Source organism: Cupressus sempervirens, chromosome 11, assembly GCF_028749045.1.
Source record: "Cupressus sempervirens isolate cs-2001-9-10 chromosome 11, ASM2874904v1, whole genome shotgun sequence".
Taxonomy (NCBI): domain Eukaryota; kingdom Viridiplantae; phylum Streptophyta; class Pinopsida; order Cupressales; family Cupressaceae; genus Cupressus; species Cupressus sempervirens.
In genome coordinates, this window is record NC_143128.1 from 235,855,333 (window position 1) to 235,879,353 (window position 24,021).

At 31.9% G+C, this 24,021-nt stretch overlaps 1 protein-coding gene and 1 pseudogene across 2 annotated transcripts in view; one reads left to right on the top strand and one right to left on the bottom strand.

The window, feature by feature from the left end:
• HK1 (histidine kinase 1) overlaps positions 1–24,021 on the bottom strand; it is a 278,995-nt gene that overhangs the window by 238,294 nt on the left and 16,680 nt on the right. The window contains exon 1 of one of the 2 annotated variants that reach the window (XM_089809076.1): positions 9,283–9,705. The exons of the other annotated variant lie outside the window; for it this stretch is intronic. Coding sequence (XP_089665202.1) covers positions 9,283–9,573 — 291 coding nt within the window. The 5' untranslated portion in view covers positions 9,574–9,705. Of the gene's footprint in view, positions 1–9,282; positions 9,706–24,021 lie in introns of those variants that run through there. 2 annotated transcript variants of the gene reach the window in all.
• On the top strand, positions 15,115–15,227 carry LOC149529035 (U6atac minor spliceosomal RNA; annotated as a pseudogene).

Below are 24,021 nucleotides of genomic sequence, written 5' to 3' on the forward strand. Positions count from 1 at the left end.
GAGTAACATGTTGAATAATAGGTGAGATGGTGTGCAAAAGATTGTTGTAATAGTGCAAAGGTTTGTGTGTGTGCTGATTTAGAGTTTAAGTGTTGGAATCTAAAGAGAAGATGTTTAATCAATAATGAAGGCTCTGCCCATATCAAAAGCGTACATGTAATAGAAGATTATCGGATAGATATCCTCCAATCAAGTGATGAGGATTGAATTAGCGAATGTTTGTTAATGGGCTATATGAATGTATGGGGTGCATTATTGGTTGTGCCCAACACCCCCAAAGGTTTTTGTTTGACATATTGATGAACTATGTATCTGAAAAGGATTCCTATAGAACTGGTGAATATAGCAGTTGGGTACCCATGTATCTCAGTAGATGGATTTCTTTTTATATGGGCTCAATATTAGTTCGATGCTAGTACAAAAGGAGAAAAACCCAAAGTGATGATAGTTTCCCCATAGTGATAGTTTGTGCATAATATGTGTTGGGTTTGTGGTAATTCAAAACCACTTTACTGCAAAGTTTATGGTGATTTTTGGAAGCATTTGTGAGTGAGGAATGTGGTAAGCCAAAATCGTTTAGTGTGAAGTTCGTAGTGATCTTGAAACTACTTGTGTGATGTTTATGGAGTTTGTGGTGAGCTTGAAACCACATCACAGCATCGGTTATGAGTAATCCATACAAAACCTAAAGTGATTGTGATGAGGGGAACAATATGAATTATGGTATTTGAGAAGTGATTGTAAATGGGTACCTAATAAGGCTTTATGTCAGGACCCATAGATTCTAGACTATGGAGGGATTTCTAAAAGAGTCCAATAATTAATTTTTGGAGGGATTTGAAAAAAGTAAATTAATTAGTGAATGTGGTCGGCACAGACCACAGACCAGACCAGCCATCTTCTACCATCAAGTCCATGATAAACATGTGCTTACTACTTCAACTGTCCACCATGAATATTGCAGCTGACTTCTACTATACATTTATGATGTATTTGCTTATAAATAGAATGGATTGGGCCTGTGATCAGCAGAGCCCATTTTTGGGTTTCTCCTTTAATTTCCTTCCTCTTTTTGTTTCTTGTGTGTTGTGTTTTTAAAAAAACAGAAACAAAGCATTACAATGCTAAAATGTTTAAAATAATTCGAGGCAATTGCTAAATTTCTCGAGGTATGACAGTTTTTTAGTTAAATTGCATGCCCTTATAACATTAAAATTGAAATAGCTGCCATGGCAAATGGGGTGACGCATATTTTTTCAAGACGTTGAATTAGGCGCATTATTGTTGCCTTTTACAGTTTACAAGCAGAATGCCCCACATTCTTTTAAAACACATAAAAACGAAGGAAATGCATACCATGATTGCTAAGCATGCGACGAAAATGCTGTAATTAGAAGACAAACAACTAGCCTTTTCGTAGCACATTTCCTCTGGATCATCCCCGCTATTTGAAACATTATGCTTATCATTATCATTATGACCGCGGACTCTACTACCATTAGTTGAAACCCACTTTCTCATGCTGCTAAACATATTTAGCCATGTGACCGACCTCTTAAAATCTCGCTCCTCGTTTAAAAGTTGCTTCGAACAGAATCCACCATCTCTGCTTTCAACAATGTATATTTGTTGTTCTTCTGTCGCCATGCTTTATGGGAATAAAAATGGTAAGCAATATGCTGAGACTGAACCATAACCTTCATACCCATTGTCATTGTTAACAAACTCCGCAAACATTGAAATTTAATAGACAGTACATCTGGGTTCCTAGTTAAGAGGCGCGGGTGCTACATAAAGTGGGGTCCGAAAGTGAAAAGTTTGGGTGAGCATCCAACCCACAACGTTGGTGTTTCTTTCAGTGGTTGGGATGATCATAGGCGCAGTGCGAGGAGACTCAGCAGAGGGGTGCCCATTGTTTGTAATTCATTTCTCCAAAAGAGGCGAAGGTCTCCAATTGTAGTGGTACGTGCTTTAAAAAAGGCCTTTCGTGCCCACCTATATTCGATGGCCAAATGGTCGCCAAAATACATCTTGTGGACTCCGTACCTAGCTGAAATCTGTGTATTAGGAAAATATTTAATTGTCACAAATTATTAATTATATATGGGGTGATGTCTCTCTAGCAGAAAATATGCACCTGATGACTCTGTTTTTGCAATTTATTAATTAATTTAAAAATCGCATAACTAGTTATGTGATTTTTAAATTAATTAATAAATTGTAGAAACATAACTAACAGTCACATCAATTTATTAATTAATTTAAAAATCACATAACTATAGTTATGTGATTTTTTAATTAGTTAATAAATTGCAGAAACAGTCACATCAGGGGCATATTTTCTGCTGTTTAGCCACGGGCCTATGTGGGAGGCTGATTTTTGTATTATTATTTATTGTATTGTTAGTCTGCCTTTTTAAAAAATAGGGAACTATTGTTTTATTTTACTTCCAATTTATTTTTTCCTACCAAACATAAATCATATTGTGAAGTCTAGAGAGAATATTTAAAAAATCTAAATATTATATGCTAATTCCAAATTTTTCATTGGTTGATATGAATTTCCTAACGATTTTGGATATATTTTATTTAAATTAAAAAGAAAAAATCATCAAACATGAATTAAATGTCTCTGACAATGCAGAGGAAAGAGATAGGAAAGAAATAAATGCTCCAAGTGCCACGTCTCATCTATGTATTTGATTATCAAAGGAGATTCGTAGATGGATTTGCCATTGTGGACAAGAACAGGTACTTTCTTGTACACCGGATTGCTGCTCAATAAAAGCTCGCTCTTATTAAAAATGTCTTCTTCAACGTAATCAAATTGAATGCCTTTGGCTCTCAGTTCTACTCTCTTGCTGAATCCACTTGCCCAGAACCCAATTAACCTCACCTCCTCCATTTCCTGTTGTGTTTTGTTGGACAAGCTTTCTCTGCAAAACAGCTTATATAGCCAACATCCAACCGTGGATTAAAGAATATAGGTTTGACTAGTTTTAGTATCTTGAAGCGTAAGAATTACAGTGTCTTCAATCCGGTCTTCATCGCCACTATTAATATAATATTAATATAGCTAGGGAAAGTGTTAAAATAGCTTAAATATTAATATAATTTTTAAAAAGTTAAATTAATGGCCGAGCAACTAATTAGTACACTCGTCACTTCAGAAATATATGTGTACATCAAGTTGGTAATAGAGGAAAAACTTGTGAGGCGGAAAAGCACATGGATGAAACAAAATGACAAATGGATGCAAAAATGGGATATCAACATCCAAGCTTGCTCGGATAACATTAAAGAAATAAAAAAGTTTGTCAATGAAAAATTTCGCAATATTCTGTGGACAAGACACATAGGGAGGAAAAAATCTTATTACATTAAAGAATTTAATCCCACTTCTAGTCATGATGAAAAGGCCTATATAAGGGCACTTATTAACTGGAAAGCAAAAATGTTGATGGCACAAATTAGAACTAGTTCACATCAGCTGCGATGTGAAACTGGTAGATGGCAAGTTCCAAAGGAAGAGTGGGCAGACAGAACATGTTTATTCTGCAATATGGGAACAGTGGAGACAGAGCAACACTTTGTCATGGAATGCTTGGCTTACAACGACATCAGATCTGATTATACAAAAATTCTGCAGAACAAGGACTTCAACTATTTATTTGAGGAAGATCAAGTGAAGAGAACAGCGGATTTGATTATCAAAATTCAGAGAAGAAGAGACAAGTTAACCAAAACTTTGCAACTGACTAGTTTGGCTCGGAGGGCGATTGCATGGGTCCCATAGACTACTTTAGTCTCGTGGACGTCATTAAAATCTATCATATCATATCATATCATATCACACTATCAGGCTTTGCAACTTCCTTTTGACATATATTTAAATATATTTAATGCATGCTTCCGTTCCGGATGAAAGATATTTTATTAGAGCTGGTTTAATCTAATGTTTGGTTTAATTACCAAAAGCTATTTGGTATGCTTTTTATATGCATTTTTCATTTGAGTGTGAAAAATTTATACAGACAATTAAGTTAAAAATAGTATAAATAGTTGTTTATAGAGTTTTTTTCGCTAGTTGATTTCATATTATTAAAATATATTTATGTTTACATACATTTTTAGATATATTTAGACTATTTAATACATTAGTCATAAAATATAAAATAATTTGTAAATATAGTGTAGATTATGAGTTATCTTTGCTAAATTGATGTAATTTAAAATTTTATTTTATTTTTAAAGTTAATTTTAATCAATTGTTCATATATGTGCAAATAATTTAGAATTATATATATATATATATATATATATATAGGCAAAAGCCTACAAGGCAACGGTAACTTGTGAGACTATATATATAATTTTTTATTTCTTTGTAATTAAAATGATATGAGAAGATTAAATTAAACTATATATATCAAATGTTTATTTTTAATTTTAATATTTAATATTTAAAGTGAAAAAAATATCTATTAAAAAATGAAAGACAAAATTTATTATTATGATAATATTTTCATTCCATCAATTTCTCATGAATTAAATTATTCAAAAATCAAAATAATTAATGTTGTTATTGACATTTTTCCTTTTTCTTTATTCTAACTTTTATTATTACAAATTATAATATCTTTCACCACTAGCTCAAGCTCTCAAGAGCTCTTGTTAATTATTATTTATTGTAGCCAAATATCGTTGAGGCTAGTCTCTACAAACTGTAGACTTGACCAATTTTCAAAAAATTGAAAACACCATGATGGATTTTTTTGAAAATTTCAACATTTGATCTTCATGATCTCATAGTTTATAGTCAAAAACAACAAAAAAAAATTTGGAAAAAAAAAAGTTTGACTTTGTTTTGTCTTCAGTGCATTTTGTCTTGAGATTAGCATGTCCCATATTGTTGCTTATATGACCATTTTTTTAAATTGTTATAAAAAAAAATTGGCCTGTAATAATTGAATGCACACCACATGTAATATTTAAATTCTTTTGTTAATCATAACTAAATTAAAAGTAAAAGTAAAAGAAGAATGAGTGTTTCTTATTAAAAAAAATTGTTTTATTTTACATATTTATTAAAATGGGACATTTAATTTGTTTCTATTGGTAATTAAAGATGTTTTATAATTTTATATATCTGTATTTATAATTTAATTGTTACTATTATTGATATATCTTTATAAATAATTGGACAAATAAAATTATGATATTTAAATATAAAAATTTGATATTAGACTATAATAAAAAAATTGTATTTCATTTTATTTACTTTGTATGTTGATTATTATTTTATTTTAATAAACTATATTATTTTATGAATTTAGTAATATATAATTTTGACTAATATACAATTATAATGATATAAGCTCATTAAGATTGATTTAAAAATTGTATAAAGTGATAATAGTCGTATTATATTATATTGAGTGAAAAAGGTTAAGTCTAACTTACGAGGGAATGAAGTGACATCAAAGAGGGGATTAAAAAAGTGACATGAATTTATGTTTAATAAAAACATGTTGACTTTGAAAACTAACAATATTGATAATTTATATAATTTGAGTGGATATAATTGAATGAATGCAAAAGGTATCTTCCTAGGAGGAGATAATCATTTTATTGAAGTAAGTCATTTTATTCATATTAAGGAAATTTTTATAAATATATGTCAATATGATGTTCAATGGAAAAAAAATCATATGAATATAATGTTATATACCTATGTTTTCCTTTCATTCATTTTTCATAGTGGAAATTACATTTTATTTTTATTTTTATTTTTAAATTACACTAATTTAATATAAATATATAAGATTATATATGTGTAAATTTATATATACACACATGTATATATGTATATATACGCATATATAATTTATAGATAGGGAATGGGTGGAAATCTAGATTTATTATTATTATTCATCAAAATATAAAAGGATTAAATTGTTAATAATAATAATAATTAATCTAGATTTTGACTCATCTCTTATCTAAAAATTATATTTATAAATATGTGTGTATATGTATGTACATATGTATATGTGTGTGTGTGTGTGTATGTATGTATATACATACACACACGTGTGTGTAGATTATTTTTAGATAGGAAATAAGTCAAAATTAGATTAATTATTATTAGTTGAAATTAATAGACTTCAACATAAGACTTTTATATGAAATTTAAAAGTTACATGTAGGATCTTGCCTATATAAGATATTTATATTATTGAGTTTACAATTTTATTTAATGTATATAAACTAACATATATAAATAAATAAATAAAAATTTGACTTTAAAAATTAGCTTGCATTTCTTATCAAAGATCAAAAATTCTTCCAAGAAAAAATAATAATTTTGAGACTTTTTATTAACAAAAAAATTTTGAAAATATATTTATGATTTTTATTTTTATTTTTTATTTGAGAAAATAAATTTGAAAAATAAAAAAAGAAATTGTTCTAAATTGTAAATCTTAGAGGTTGCAAAAGTATAAAAGCATTAAATTGGTACTAATAAGATAAAATTTGTACATATGTAGAAATTTCTTTTATATAATATTGTATTTTATTAGAATGGAAATATCATTTAGATTCATTTTTCTAAATAAGAACTTGTGATTAAAAGAAGCATAAGATCAATATGTTCATGTTGTAATACAATTTAAAACAATGTTGAAAGAACCTCGCAAGAAAATACTATATCAATTAATTCATTCAAGTTATAATGATGTTGGATTCAATATAAGTTTATTTGTCTTAAACTAAACTATAAAAAAATCAAATTAAAAACTTAGATGCTACATTGCAAGTGAGATTCTATCATAATTATCAAATTAAAAACTTAGATGCTACATTGCAAGTGAGATTCTATCATAATTATTAAAATAACTTTGTATTAAAAAGATGAAAAAGGATGAAATGCATTTATAAGATAGATTGTGGATAATTATTTATACAATGAAGGTGGTCGTATGAGATGAGTTATTGAAGTGATCATTTGGAATAATTATGCACAAGAAAGGTTGAGCTAGATAATTTTGCTTAATAGATATTTTTAATGAATAAATTAAAAATATTTAAATTTATAATTAAACATTATATATATAATCACAATAATTTTATTATTTTTGGTAATTATATATATATATATATATATAAAAAAAATTGAGGTTGTTTTTAAAATAGATATATTTATTGTATAACAATGAAATATTTTATGTAAAATTCTTATGTAAGCATTCGTTGATTTTGTTACTTATTTTAAAAAATAAAATATTATTAAAACTTATTAATCTATAAAATCATTTAGAATACAAATTAAACTATGAATATAAAGAAATACTAAATCTTTGATAAAATATACTATTATATCAATGTTTAAAAATGAATAATGAAATAGAACAACAAATAAGTGTAAAATTGTAAACATAATAAAAAGTATGATTTATTATATAAAATGAAAAAAAAAAAGGTATTTTTTATGGGGTAAGATGTTTTAACCAATCAAATTTCACAAAATTAATTATTAAAATATGTTTTCTTTAAAAATGTCCTACTCTACTTTTACTTAAGAAAAAAGCTATTAAGAAATGTAAAAAAATAACTTATTTAATTAGTTAAAATATTAACCTATAGTTCTAACCTATAGCAGTAAAAAGAAATTTAAGAAAGAAATTTATTTATTTAGTATTATTTGAGTTTCTACACATAGCTATTAACAAGTAATCAATCAAGACCTTAATATCCATTGAAAAAAAAAAAAAAAAAAATCTTCCTATGAGAATAATGTGGAATTGAAGTCAACAATTGGTCAAAGTGTTCTTACATAGACGAGTTATAGCAAATGAAAGGCTTCACATACAAACCGTAGCATTTTGTTAGGGATGTGGCTATTCTCCCTACAAATTGCACCATTGAATAAATTTCAAAAAACACTAAAACAATGAAATTTTTTGAAAATTTCAACATTTGATCTTCATAATTTGTATATTTTGTCATTGAAAACAACAAAAATTTTGAAAAAATTTCGCTTGTTTTGGTGAATTTGAAAAAAAATCATGTTTAACTTCTTCTTCTTTTTTGTCTTTGGTGCATTTTGTCTGGAGATTGCCAACACAAGTACAATATTTTTTTTAAAAAATTTCAACATTTGATCTTCATAATGCATATTTGTCATAGAAAACAACAAATTTTTGAAAAAAATCATGTTTGACTTTCTTTTATCTTTGATACATTTTTTATCTTTGATGCATTTTATATGGAGATTAGCCAACAACTTTTGTTAGCCATCGGCCTCAATAAAATTTAAAAGTTCTGATTCGTCCCAATGCCCGGTCATAGACAGAATCCGAAGCCTTAAAAATAAAATAAATTCAACAGAGACGATGAAGAAGTACGAGATTGGAAAATTGTCAAAATTTCTCTGGACAACAGAATCGTAAGCGAAATTGTGACTCGTAATGCTGAAGTTACAAAATAGTTTGCAGAAACAGGGCCTAAAGAACAAGAACTAAAACACATCAGAGCTGAATTGACGGCGTCAAAACGGAAAAGTAAAATTACAGATAAGATGTGTAGAATTACAGATAAACTGAAGGGAGCGCTGGAGAACTACACGACTCAAAGATTGTCAAATTTCCTCCGAATAACAGACTCCCAGGGAAAATTGCGACTCCTGCTATCGAATTTACTATAATTTGCACCGGAAAAACGGCTTAAAGAAGTAAATTTAAGCGAATGAACTTAACCGCGTCCAGAGATCAAAATAAATATTACAGATAAACTGAATTCAGCTGTGGAGAACTACGGAATTGGAGGACTGTCAAAAATTCTTTGAATAACAGTCTCGTAAGCGAGATTGCTCTCCTAAATCTGAAATTGCACAATAATTTGTACGAAAAGGGGCCTAAAAAACTAAAATTGGGGAAATTGCGACTCCTACTACACTGAAATTGTACAATAATTTGCACGAAAGAGTGCCTAAGAACTAGAATTAAGCGCATCAGAGATGAACTTTGCCGCCTCCAACGAACAAAATAAAAAATACAGATAAACTGAAGAGAGCGATGGAGAAGTTAGAACTTAGTGCTGAAAGAATGTCAATTTTTTTCTGAATAACGGAGTAGCAAGGAAAATTACGACTCCTAATATTGTGACAAATATTGCACGAAAGAGAGCGTAAAGATCTAGAATTAAGCACTTCAAAGCAGAACTGTACCGCGTCGAAAGAACAACGGAAAAATTGCAGAGTAACCAGTAGAAAGCACGTACCATAATCGCTAAGCGGGCGACGAAAACGCTGTAATAAGAAGACAGACAATGAGCCTTTAAATAGCCGAAATCTCTCTCATTTGAAGCAAAATCATCTTCATTATTATCAGATTGCTGCGGCTGTCCGCAGACTCTAGTGCTATTACGCGAAATTCGTCTTCTGATGCCGCTGACAATATCTCCGCATATGATCGACCTTCCAAAACCTGCCTCCTCGTTTACATTATGCTCCAAACGGAGGTCGCGCGTTCCAGTCTCCGCAATGTACAGCTGATGCTCTGCTCTGGCCATTGGCCTTTCGGAAGAAAAAATTTGTGAAATAAGCAGAGCTATAGAAGATTTCCATACGTGAAGATTCACATTTTATAGCCTTTTAAAGAACAAATTGATTTTGCAGTGGGAATACGATTTAGTGGGACTCGCCGAACCATTTGTGTTGTAATAATGGAGATTGTCTCAAAAAGTCAATAAAATGGGGAAGGCCGGTGCGCCAACGTCTACGCAGCACCGAAACTGTTCATTAATTTAGAAATAAAATTTATTAATAAAAAATTAAAATACAATGAATTTAATAATATAGTAAATGAGTTGGTTTGAGTGCTGCATAGACAATAGTGGCCAGTGCTAGTGGAGTCAAAGTGCAACATTTGTTTGTGGGAGTGATATTATTTTGACTTTTAATATTAAATAGTCTATAGATTGGTAGTCTTGTAATCTTTGTGTTAAAATGATAGAATCATGTATATTAGAATATATCTTACTCTTGTAATTAATAGACCTCACATCCAATCCTTTGTAGTAGATTTCATATATACTTATAAAAAGGACATAATGTTTTTTAAGTTTATATTTATATTATATAAATATATATTAATTTTAGATTATTTGCTAATATGTTGGATCATGACATTTTATAATATGTGTTTTATTGTAATAATTTGTTTGATGTTTATTTAATATTTTCAAAAATTATAATTTAAATTTATTTTTCTTATTTCTTGACTTGATGATAAATTATTGAATGATTCAAAACATAGGCACAAAATAGATCTATGCATAATTCTTGTAGAAGGCAATTCTAGGAACAAATGGATCATGGAAATATGTTATCTTATGGATGGCCTTTATAAGAAGCAAATATGTTTGTAATGCTTATATTAAAGTTTTATTCTAACCCTTGCTCCACATTGTTTATTGTTATTGTCAATTGAAGGAGTTTCTCGAAACAACAAGAAGATTAATTATTTCCTATACTATATTAAGTTTCAAATTCTATAACAACAAAAAATTTCAAGGTAACTTCAAAGTCTATTCAAATTCAATATATGGTAGTAATTTAGTGTTGTCACGTATAGTTTTTATTTATTGTATTTCTAAGACTTCTCAAAGTTATAGATTTATTATCTTTTGCAATTTTAAGGCTTGAAACATTGATGATGTTAAGTGTATTTGCATATGGTTAGTGTTGAGTTGTATCGATAGTATACTCATCTGTATTTTCTTGGCTTTCTATTGGTTGTTTTTCTTTAATTTATGTTGTTCCTTACATCAATTCAAAACATCTCTCCATGAGTGCATAGATATCGAGAAGTTAAGAATACAAGTTGGAACATCGATTCGAAACATGTCTCCATGAGTGTGCATAGATATCAAGAAGTTAAGAATACAAGTTGGAAAGAAGATGACCAATTTAGTGTTTTTAAAGGCATTATGAAGGCTAAATGAATCATCCTCTTTTTTATGAAACTTACTATCTTTTTAAAGTTAAGAAATTACAATTTCATAAAATAAAATTGTTGGTAAACAGATTTGTCACAGTAGAATTTGCCCAACGGAGTGTGTGGCAAACTGTTCACAACAGTTGGATAGGCCCTTGGTATGCGGCCTTCCTCTGGGTTTTGAGGGGCAACTCCCTCGTATGATATAATTTTTAAAGGGTTTTTCGAATAAAGAATCTAAGACTTCAAAGTTCAGGAGAAAGTCATTCAGGACGAATGCACGACACGCTCTCACAACCTTCTTCAGTAACAAGATTGATAACAACGGTGATCAAGAACTACGCTTGATGGTAACCAGTATTACCAAGTACATTCATTATCATTCATAAACACTCGCATAGCACCATGAGAATGTCTACTACTGCATATAACAATTTTGATTTTAAAATAAGAAACCCAAAGCACATCTCATTTCATTTCCTTGCACCAAGAAAGCAACAGAGATTTTTCAATTTCAGAGATAAAAAGTGTACATACTTTCCAAAATTTATCCCTCAATCAAAATTTCAGCATAGTGTTCCCTTATTTTTAAAACCCAAAAAGTCCCTTTACAAAGCCAAAAGGTGTCCTTATATAGACATAGAGGTTAATAACTACTTCTTCGTGGTTAATAACCACCTCCAAAATACGTGATTTCGGTGAGGTTAATTAACCTCAACAAAATTAACCTTAAATGACAATGACCACTATTTGAAATGTATGGCTTGGAAGATGTCTTCAGAAGCTCGAATCTTTGACTTGATATTTATGAACCATGGTATAGTTGTAGTCCTTAATATTAGAGAGGGAGCATTCCATTGTGAGAGTAACATCAGAAGTAGTAATGTTGATTATCTTGCCATCAATGCAATAATCATAGATAGGATGATTACTCCTTACCCATTCAAGCTTTCCCTTCAACGAATCATCTAGAGTCTTAACACTAGCTAGTGACCATGAAATTTAGAGATCTTTGCTTAAATTCAATGTTTTGGCGGCTTTGCTATCACAGATTTAGTTTATTATTGATAAGGTGATCAACACGGTTTTCCTTCAATTTGAATAAAATTTGAAAACCTACTTTCACTTGATGCCCCATTTGTTATCAGTGTGAGGAAGTAATTATTGATGTAGTCATTTCCTCCAAGAGAGCTAATCTACATGAGACCTTGAGCAACAAGTTTGTCAGTTGCGGCAACACCAAGTATCTGTGCCCCTAGTTTTATATTGAACAAAATTTTGGATTCTATCATGGCATCCTGATAATATTTGCGAATTGCACTTCAATATCACTTAGAATCCAATAGCACCACTGAGCAAGGCATCCCCATTAAGTGTAGGACTCAAATATGGTAGTGCAAATTCTACCCCTGGCTTCATCCATGATTTGGTGCGTCCAACCTGATTCGATGACCATGCCCATTAATTCCAATGAGATGGCATATCCAAGGGCATTCAATAAAAGATAAATCAATAGTTGAACACCATAATATGTTCTGTCAAAGCTGGAGGTGAAGTTTGAATCATGATGTCGTGCTTTCCATTATGACCAATAGCAGTTCATCGCTAGAGATTATCATGCTGTGGGCTGAGAATAGAAATATTCTACCAAACAATTCACATATGGTATTGACACAGTCAACATCACAATATTAATGATTCGACTTCATTTACTTCACTGATACATAGGCAGAGAGGAAATGATGAGCAGTTTGCTTGAGACTCACTTCTTTTCCTCACATATTCCTGCAGGCATTTCATTCAACATCTAGACATGAATTTCAATTTGAGTTCAATCCATGACCACACGTCTCATTAGAGAATTTTCCCAAACACCCACAGGGCCTTGTTAGTGTACCCTTTTTTTTGTGCATACCCTACAATCGGCGCCGTCCAAGACACGGTATCTGGCTCAAGAATTTTGTCAAACATGTATCATGTATCCTACAAGCTTCAACATTTCACATATCACATAAATGTCTACCACTCTGACTTCTCTTTGAATTAGTGTTCCATTTTTATCAAAAGCAATTGCTTCTATCCTTCTAAAGGCTTCTAGAAAGTCTCCACCTTGATGAGGAAGCCCATCCTGGCAGTTTGTGCCAAACCACAAGCTATGGCAACTGGAGTTGATATGATCAGGGCGCAGGGACAAGCAGTGACCAGGAGCACTAAAGATAAGTAGAGCCAATGTTGTTTATTGTGCCTTTGGATCAGAGCTACCACTATATTGGTAACTGCCCTCTCCCCCTATGGATATGATTCAACCCATTCCAGCTGGTAGGTTTGACATACTCAGGTGCTACTCTTGATGTTAAACTCTACATTGAGGCAACTTTCTCCTCCCAACACACAGGTTCCTTCTTCATTCCAACAGCAATACTGTGAAGTTCTGTGAAAGCATTGCTGCCAGTGGACATCCTATTATTCCTCAACAATTCTTAGCAAACAATTCACCTTCCTCATCCAATTCCATTTGTTGTTCAACATGATGACATTTGTTGTTCAACATGATGATCTTCTTGCTTCCAATTCTTGGCCTTAGTCAACTAAACAGATAGGTTAATAATTGTCTCAAATAGGTTAAGAAAAACATGTTTTTGGAGGCTATCATTAACCTTTTGAGAGGTTAATTGTTAAGAAAAACATGTTTTTGGGGGTTATCATTAACCTTTTGAGAGGTTAAGAAAAATGCATTTTTGGAGAGGTTAATTAACCTACTCCAAAATGCGCAATTTGAAAGTTATCATTAACCTTTTGAAAGGTTAATGGTTAATGATAGACTTGAAAACACGTATTTTGGGTCTCAACATTAACCTGCTATAATTTAGAGCTCAGAAGCTGGATTTTAAAATGTTCAAGTGTTGTGCAGAGCTGGGAACGAGCCGGAGACATGAAGATTTAGAAACTCACAAAAACTCAGAGATAAAATTGTCAATTTAAAGCTTAAAATCGGGCAAGTTTCAAAAATTAACCAAGGCTTATAAAATTGAAAGAATTTTATAATCGGGCAACAAAAATAAATTAAGATTTTATATATTTTAATAAATAAAATAATAATTTATTTACATTTCATAATATTATATATTTAAAAAATTGAATGAGATATTTATTAAAGTTAAGATAAATAATAAATTAATAAATAATTTAATATCCATACATTGTTTAAAATATTTAAAATATATTTATTTATGGAAAAAAATTAATGTACATAACATATAGAAACAACTACAATTAGAATAACAAACTATATTCATGTTGAGATGTGTCTTCTATAGCCACAATACGAATATAGCATCAAAGTACATAAAAAAGGAACATGTTGTATCCTTATCAATTGCAAATGAAATGAAATAGTGTGGTGGCTACAAACACATGAAAATGAAAGACCAAATGATTGTATATCTTTTGCTCTCAATATAAACTACTTGATGAGGCAAAAGCAGATTGATAACAACGCACATGAAGGAAGAATGTCCATCTCAAAGGATAAAGCGAATGTGTGCAACTTAACATGGATGTGTATACCTAATTCCAAAACTCCCATTTTGGTGAACACGAGAAGGATGTTGGCAAAGGTTATAGAATTTAGCTTGACCCCTGCCCATTTAAATTGCTTGAAGTTTGTAAATCCTTTTAAACAAATCCATTAACTCCATATCCTTTTAATCACTATAGTTCATGAGACTCTTTTTTTCGCATTGCTTCAAACAATTAATATCCTTTGTCTATCATCAACATTGTGACTTTCCCTCCCATTGTGTTTTGATGAATCTTTATAACATATTTTGAAGCTCCATTTATATATATGTTAAATGAGTACACTAGCAAACATGAATTAATGAGATAGTTAAATTTTACATATAATTCTAATATAAACATCACTATTATTTTAATATTATTTTATACAATATAAAAAATTTAATATTATTATTTATTTATTATAAATATACATATACATTTTAAATAGTTTAATAATATTATAATTTTTTATTATATTTTATTTATATATAATTGTATCTATAAATTAAACTACGAATTTATTAGATTGTATTAATTTCTAATAATTATCTTTTATTCGTAAAAAGGGAGAAACGGTTGGCATCTCCCTTGATAAGGAATAGTTTTCATGCTATTCCACACATGGTTAAGGCTATCCACAAAAGAGAGATCTGACCCATAATTATCGTAAAATTATTATTTCTCAACATACTTTAACTTTACTTAAATTTTATAAAATATAAATATACAAGTAAATATTCAATTAAAAATAAATTTATACACTACAGAATATATACTATGCCGACGCATGTTTAATGGAGGAGCTTTCAACACAAGATTCTAAAGAGTTTAAGTGCTCTATGACTATTTTTATCCGAAAATGACAAAAGCCCCTCTTTGTGAAGAAGTGTATCGTTTGTCTTCGGTCATCATTTTTGCTTGGATATGAAGGAATAAGTGGATTCCATTAAGAAACTATTCCACTTAATATGACATGAATAGATGGTTCCCTATGGTGGGTCGATTGACTTTAATTAAGAACATCTCATTGGACGCTTTTCTACGGTCATTTATATTTTAAATAATGGCATGTCATTCATATCATTTAGATGTGATATTTTATATTTTATTTAATTATTTACTATTTAACATAGTTATTAAAAAATTATATTTTATATTTGTTGGAAAGTGACAAATAGTTGTTCAATTTTGTTGGTGAAGTTTAATTTTAATTATAGAATTGTTTGATGTTTAAAAATTAAATTTTTTTTTTTGAAGTGGGTGATATGTCTCTTTTTAAGATACAATTTTCTAGATAGTCTTCTTGGAAGGGGAGCGAATAGAGAGTCTTAATTCTTGTTTCTATGGACTTTCAAGAGTAATTGATGTATTAATGAGGTGACATGCATGCTATAGGTTTCTCATGGTAACCAAATCTACATCTCTTATTTTTAAAGAAAGTAGTGGGTCAACGTGTAATAATTTTAGTTTATCCGCCACTTATGATGCTAAGAAGATATTAATCTTGGTGCTAGAGTGCATCTTCAAAGGCACATAGAAGTGATTGAAGAATTGTGTGCTACTAGGGAGCTTATAAAGTGGAAGGTTTTATCCCATGAGGATGTTACTAGGAAGATAATTATTGTCTTAGATCATCCTATTTTATCTTTCTTGAAATAAGCAAATTGACACTAGGTTGGAGGAAGAAGTATGAGTTTATACATATGCTCTTAATATCTTCCCAATGAGAAAATGGAAGTCCTATAAACTTCATAAATTTCAAGAGATGCAACTAAGGTTAATTTCATTTGGTATAATTTGGAGTCAAGGCAAGGGGTGATTGTGATTAAATTGTGGTTGTAATAAGTATATTCATGTTTCATAGACAACATTTGAGGGTGGTAGATATTTTGAATATGGTATGAATGTTGTAATTGAATTTGAATTTGAATTTGAGTCTTTAGATATAGATTTTTGACATTTTGTATATTCATTATGTCAATATCAAGTTATAATGTGATATTTGTTGATATATCTTTTTTATATACATATATAGATAATGGGTCAAAGTCTATATATATAATATTATTTGTTGAGATAAATTATAATTATGTGTTAATCTTCAATCTTGAACCTAAGACCTCTTAGATGATAGGTTTGCAATTTATCGTTGTGTTATAGGTTCTTGCCTATATTTAGTGATATATCTACTATGTTAGACTTCAACAAATCTAGATCAACTTCATTTCTGTTTGGATAAATTGAAATTTTGACTTAAGACCCAAGGAATGGATTATATATATATATATATATATATATATATATATATATATATATATATATATATATGGCATTTGTAATATTAATTGGGACAATTTAATATGACGTCTAATGTATTAAAAAGGTTTTAGTGGCACAATAAAAATGAGACGCAATTCAATAGAAGGAACGGTTCCCTCCATAAACATCTTGTTTCCATTTGGAAAATAATTACATATATATTTTAGGTGGATGTATAACAATAAAAGATGTAGCTTTTCTAATTTCAATGATCAATTCATAGAAGTTATGTATAAATGCATTCAAAGGGTTTAAATCATGTCAATTTGGTGGCAAGTTTGACTAGGGGTTTGCTTGGGAAAACTTATGGTCTTAGATTTATATCAATAATCAACCTACTATTATTTCTAATAATTCTCTAGCGTTAAGTTGAGAAAAATATTATATGGTTTCATTTTGATTAATTATGATGATTATATTCATGGTATTTTCATTGCATTATATCTCATTGAAATAAATAAATATGTGTATGTATTTATGTATGCGTGTGTATTTATGTGGGAGATTAGGTCGTGTGGTCATCCTACTTGAGTTTTAACCCATGAAATATTGTGAGAGGTGTATGAACAAACTCTCTCCTCATTCTAGGAAAGTCATTGCTATTCTTCAAGCCTTCTATCATGACCAAACATTCATTAATCAAGCTATCAAATGCAAGGAATAAAATTAATGTCAAGAGCTATCAAACAACCAAGTCCAAGTGAGTTTATTACTAACGTTGGGGGTGAGCTAACGATGGGAGTTGGAGCGGACAAAGTTGGAGGTGTGAGCAGGAACGGGGAATTCAAATAGCTAATGGGACTGGTGTAAGCCTATCAAGGGAGAAGGTCAACATGAGGCGACAGTAGAGGTAGGTTAGTAAGGGAAAGAGCTCAATGGAGATGGGGTACCTAAGGACCCAAGTCTGTTATTTTTGTCCTGATTCCTGCCAAAAAATGGTCAAGTTTGTTTGGCATCAAGCCAGTCGGTAAGTCTTCATTTCCTCCAATTAAGAATGTCTTTATTTAGGAGCAAGCCTCGTTTATTTTGGAAATCCCAAATCAAATCATAGATATGAACATATCTAGAATGGATCAAACCCTTTTGGGGAGATTCTTGGGAGCCAAATCGAATATTGAGATAGTCAGAGCCTTTGTTAAAACGAAATGGGTTTTGAAGGGACAGGTTGATAGTGCTGCTATGTCAAAAGGTTGCATTTCCTTTTGCTTCTCTTGCGATGAAGATTGTAGAAATATCTTGTGTAGTGGACTGTGGGTAGTGGGAAAGCATACCATGATATTACAAAAGTGGTGCCCTAACCTAAGTACTAAGAATGTATCGATTGTGCAAGCCCCAGTTTGGGTTAAGCTTCAAGGAATGCCACTAGAGTTTTGGGTAGAAGATGTTTTCCAAGGAATAGCTAATAGCTTCAGAGAGCCCTTATCAATGGATCTAGTGACAGTGTCAAGAAAAAGATTGACTTATGCCAGAATCTGTGTGGGAGTCATTCAAGGGGTTGATATGCCAGATTGCATCGCACTGCATTCTAAATTGGGAGCATGGCAGTAGAAGATTGAATACGAGTCCATCTCATTTGCATGTTTCCATTGTAAAAAGTCAAGACATTGGACGAAGAAATACCCTAATAAAGTCAGTATCCCAAAGAAATATAAAAAAGAATGGGTTCGAAAAGGCACCAAGGAATCTGAGTCTGTGGAGAAAACTCAAATAAAGAAGGGGATAAGAGAGGTTAATAATTGCACTCAGGCTAAGCCTATCAAGTTGATTAGTAAGGAGACTGAGAATGGGGATCTCATGGATCATATCCAAATTCTAGAGAAGGACCAAGCCAATTCCTTTAAGAATTTAGTGATAAAGGATACCTATGATGAGGAAGGCCAAAGTAGAAGGATGGAAATGGCAAAGGTAAAGTAGATAAATGATGTGAGTATTGTTGAAAGAGAAATGTTAGGAGTTAGTATCAAGAATGCTAGTAATAGAAAGGAAAGAGATTTTCAAGATGCACAAGATTGTATTATTCTAGGACCAGGGTTATTTGAATGCTCTCAAATGAATGTTAAGGATAATAGGAACTCACCTCTTAGAGTTGGAATCTTAACAGAAATAGAAGATAGAACACCCAATTGGGGGGATGCAGAAGATATTGATAGAGCTTTGTCAGGTGGGGGAGAAGGAAATGGAGAAGAATGGGTAGATGTGGAGAAAAAGAAAAAAGTGAGGCTTAAGAAAAAGGAGAATAACCTAAAAAATAAAAAATAAAATCAAGTGCTTATTAGAAGCACAAGGAGTAGCAAAATAGGGGATATTGGTTATACTCATACACCAATAGGGAGGCCTTCAAACTAGCAAAAGAGAAATATGGAGGCCAACAAAAGTATATCGGATGGTATTCAAAGGACTATATTGGACTCAAAAGCATTCCATAAGAAATGAAGATCATCACATGGAATATCAAAGGATTAAACAATCATTATAAGCAAGACATGGTGAGGAATATGATTAGAGATAATAAACTGAATATTTTGCTTCTTCAAGAAACTAAGATGCCTAAGGATAAAGTAGAAAGTTTGTTTTTCTTTAGTAGTGGTAAGATCTTAGGTGGTGATGTAGATGGGGCCTTTGTGTAGGGCCCATTTACTGTTGCACCAAAAGCCATGACTGTTAGTGAACATGGAACACCACATAATTAACCACCTGTGGGCAGGGGAGCGTGTCGCATCACCCAACAATCTCCCCCTCGACGTGCATACCAGGTGCTTACGCGGGTCAGGAAGGCACCGGGGAGATTTGAACCCATGACCAGGCCAAAACCAGGCTCTGATACCAATTGTAGGGCCCATTTACCATTGCACCAAAAGCCATGACTGTTAGTGAACATGGAACACCACATAATTAACCACCTGTGGGCAGGGGAGCGTGTCGCATCACCCAACACTTTGGTGGCATGGCAGTTATATGGAATGATAAAAATATTCATGGGGAACTTTTATCGCATAGCAGGAATATGATCAATGTCAAATTTTTGAATACTAAGGACAACACCTCGTGGGTTCAAACTAATGTATATGTGCCTAATACCAAATGGGGAAGGAAAGCTTGTTGGATAGAAATTGCTAACCATAGGAGGGACTTTGTGGATGAGGACTAGGTAATTATGGGGGATTTCAACACTCCTTTGAAAGAAAATGAGAAGATTGGGGAAGTCAAACCAATTTGGACAACATAATGGATTTGATGGAGTTTATTGACAATCATATGCTACATGACATGGACCTACAAGGTATAGAGTATACTTCGACAAACAGAAGAACGGGTAAGGATCATATACATTTCAAACTTGATAGAGTTATTATTAGTAATGATTGGTTTCAAGGTTACAAATTTTCCTTAACGACTCATGTCTGAGCGAGATCTAATCATTATCCCATTTTTCTCTTGGCTGACCCTGTCTATATTAAAAAGAACTTTTCTTTCCATTTTGAAAAAATGCGGACTTTACACCCTAGGCTGGAAACCCTTATTAAAGAATGGCAGAGGGTTAAGGTTGAGGGAACTATTATGTTTAAAGTTTCGAAAAAGATGAGAAATGTAAAGGTTAAGATTAAAAGATGGAATAGAGAAACTTTTGGGAATATCTTTGAAAGAAAAAATAAGATTCTTGAGGAACTAAATGAGATACATGACATCATTCAAATTGAGGGTTATGAGAAAGTTACTAGAGAGGAGGACTCAAAGTTGATTGAATTATCACCAAGGAGGAAATTTACTCGAGACAATGATCTAGGAAAAACTTTATTAAAGAAGGGGACATGAACACAAAGTATTTCTATACGACCACTTTGAAACACAGAATGGTTAACAAAATTTCTAGATTAAAAGTGAATGATGATATCATTGAGGATGATGAGGCTACCAAAAGAGAAGCTATGAGATTTTTCAATGGTCTTGTGGGGAGAGAGCCTCATCTTGATAAGGAAAAATAGGAGTTCCTAAACTATATTCCCAAGAGCATGACTGCAAATCATAACAAAGACCTCACTATTATTCCTTCTAAAGAGGAAATTTAAAAAGGTTGTTTTTTCCTTTGATGGAGACAAGGCACTTGGCCCAGATGGCTTCCCCATTTTATTTTTCCAAACTTATTGGCACATCATACAAGAGGACGTTATCAAAGGGGTTAAAGAGTTCTTTAGATCTAGAAAACTTCTTAAAGAACTAAATGGTACTTTTCTTGCCCGAATACCCAAAAGGTCGAGGGCAAACAGTATGGATAAATTTAAAGCAATCAGTTTATGTAAAAAAAATTATAAGATCATTTCCAAAGTACCCACTCTTACGATTTTGACTTTATTACCTTCTATGATTTCGAGACAACGAAATGGGTTCTTCCTAGGAAGGCAAATTCAAGACTCTATTATCTCAGTTCATGAAAATATTCACTCCCTTACTAAATCAAACAAAGAAGGGTTCTTACTGAAGCTAGATTTATCTAAGGCTTATGATAGGGTGGATTCGGATTTTTTGAGGTGTGATTTGGAAGCCTTTGGATTCAATAATATATTCTTGGATATGGTTCATATGCTGGTCTTTTGTTTTGATTAATGGGTCTTTGACTCCTTTTTTCCATGCATCCCGAGGTTTAAGACAAGGGGACCCTTTATCCCCTATCTTATTTCTTTTAATGGCTGAATTTTTGGGAAGATTTGTGAAGAAAATGGTTCAAAAGGGGGATTTTGTGGGTTTAAGACCTTCATCAAAGGAACAAATGTGTTTGCACCAACAATTTTTGGATGACTCGATTGTGATGGGAGAAGCTTCAATAAAAAATGTTAGGAACATCAAAAAGGCACTTGATGATTATGGGCAGGCCACGAGACAAATTATAAATTGGAATAAAAGTTCTATTTATTTCATAAATGTTAATGTGAGAAGACAAGCTAAAATCTAAAGAATTATGAGATGTGAGGTGAGCAGCCTTCTGGGGTCGTATCTTGGATTACCTCTTTGCCTTGACCCTCCTGAGTCTTTTTGGAGTTCTCTAAATGATAAAATCCATACACAGTTAGCTGGATGGGAAGGATCCCTCCTTAGTCAGGAGGCTAAGATAATTGTTCTAAAATATATTATTCAAAGCATCCCCTTGTATGTTCTGAGTGTTCTTAAGGTACCTAGAAAATATGCAACGGCTATTGAAAAGAGTTCATAGATACTTCTTATGGACTAGTATGGAAAATAATGACATTGATTGCCCAGGACAAGGTCTGTAAGCCCATTAAAAAAGGAGGAATTTGGTTAAGAAAGATAAATCAGATGAATGATTTCTTACTTGCTAAGCTCATTTGGAGACTCTATAATGATGTTGAAGAATGGAAAGACATATGGAATAACAAATATAATATGGAGAATAAAAGCTTCAATTTTTTCCTCAGCAATGATGATAATCAAGGGGGCTCAGCTATTTGGAAGCAGGCTCAGAAAAATAGGTAGATTATTAATAAAGGGGTGAGATGGAAGGTTGGCAATGGTAGGACTATTCAATTCTGGGATGATATATGGATTCTTGATCATGCCCTAAGTTTTGATCAACAGTGGAGTGGATATATTATGCAATGCAAGAATACTTTTGGGACATCTATTGCTGACTACTATGAAGGAGATAAATGGGTGAATCTTACTAGAGTGGATGATTCTCTGAATGACCTTAACAAATTGTTGAATGTTGTCTTTTTGGTTAATGAGGATTCTCTAATTTGGAAGTTTAATCCCAATGGATTGTTTCCTATCTCTTCTATGTATGGTCATACCTTCGAAGATTGTCATGAACGTTGCTAGGCTAAACCCTGGGGCAAAGGTTTGACTCCTAAAGTTAACATCTTTTTTTGGATTTTATTGCAGGATAAAATCCTCACTAGTGACAATTTAAAGAAAAAAGGTCTTTGTCTTGTTAGCAGATGTCATCTTTGCAAGGAAGAGGAAGAGTCTGTTGATCACCTGACCATTCATTGTTCCTAATGGGACTCAAAATTGCATCCCCATTTTGAGTACCATTCTAAAATTTCAAGTCAAATTAAGCCCTTGTAAGCGCTTTTAATGCATGTGTACCTGACTATCATTTTGAGGCCTATAAAGTGTTTTATGTGTCTAACACCTTGCATTCAGTGTATCCATGTGTCCTGTGGTGATAAATTGCCATTACGCATCATTTTGTGAACTGTCATTTTAAGCATTGTTTAGATCTGCATTTTTGCCTAAGTGTCAAACAAAGACAAGAAGCCTAGTTTGCAATTGAATATCTTGCAACCGGTAAAGTTTTGGGAGTGTTTAGTATGCATATCAGAGAACCCATGTTTTAGTTTTCAAGTCATTTCGATATGTTTTGATTAGGTTTTGAAACCCTCAAAGTTGGTTGTTTATTGTTGTCATGCTGATTCATATTTCTCAAAATTATGGGAAGCCCTGTTTGACTAGTTGAAACTTTCACTCAGTTGACTAAAATGAGTAAATTCTTTTTGCATTGCATTCTAGGGTTCAGACACTTGCTATATTTCAGATTTGAGCCTATGCGGAATCCATTTAACTAGTTTTCAAATGTGATTCCAAATACAAAGTTTTATTGGTGTCTTAAAGTGCAGATTGATCAGTAGCCCTATTCGGGATGTCATAACTCTAAACCTATGATAGATGAGACCAAATGGATTGTACCACTATGTTCTACTTTCAAAATACTTTAAGTGTGCCAATTTTCAAGTCTTGACGCATACGTCTGCACACTTCCCAGGTCCATTCCGTTTGTGAAAATCATAGTTTTGCAAGTGTTCCTTGTTATGCATTTCTGAGTACCTAACTTTGACCACTTTCCAAATGCACCCAGTTATTCATCATGAGACCTAACCGCACATTTATACTCTCCTCATGACAGTGAACTAATGCCCCATTTTCAAACATTCAAGCATCTGTTTGACCTATTTTCAAACCAAAAACCAAATGCATTTTATGATTTTATGACATGTTTGTTTGCAAGCAATTTCAACTGAGCAACTTTGACGGTCAATATCTTTTGACCCATATGTCGTCATGAGGTGAAATCTGACAGGGTAAAGGAATGTGGAACAAAGTATCAGCATGTCAGTTTTCAAAGCCC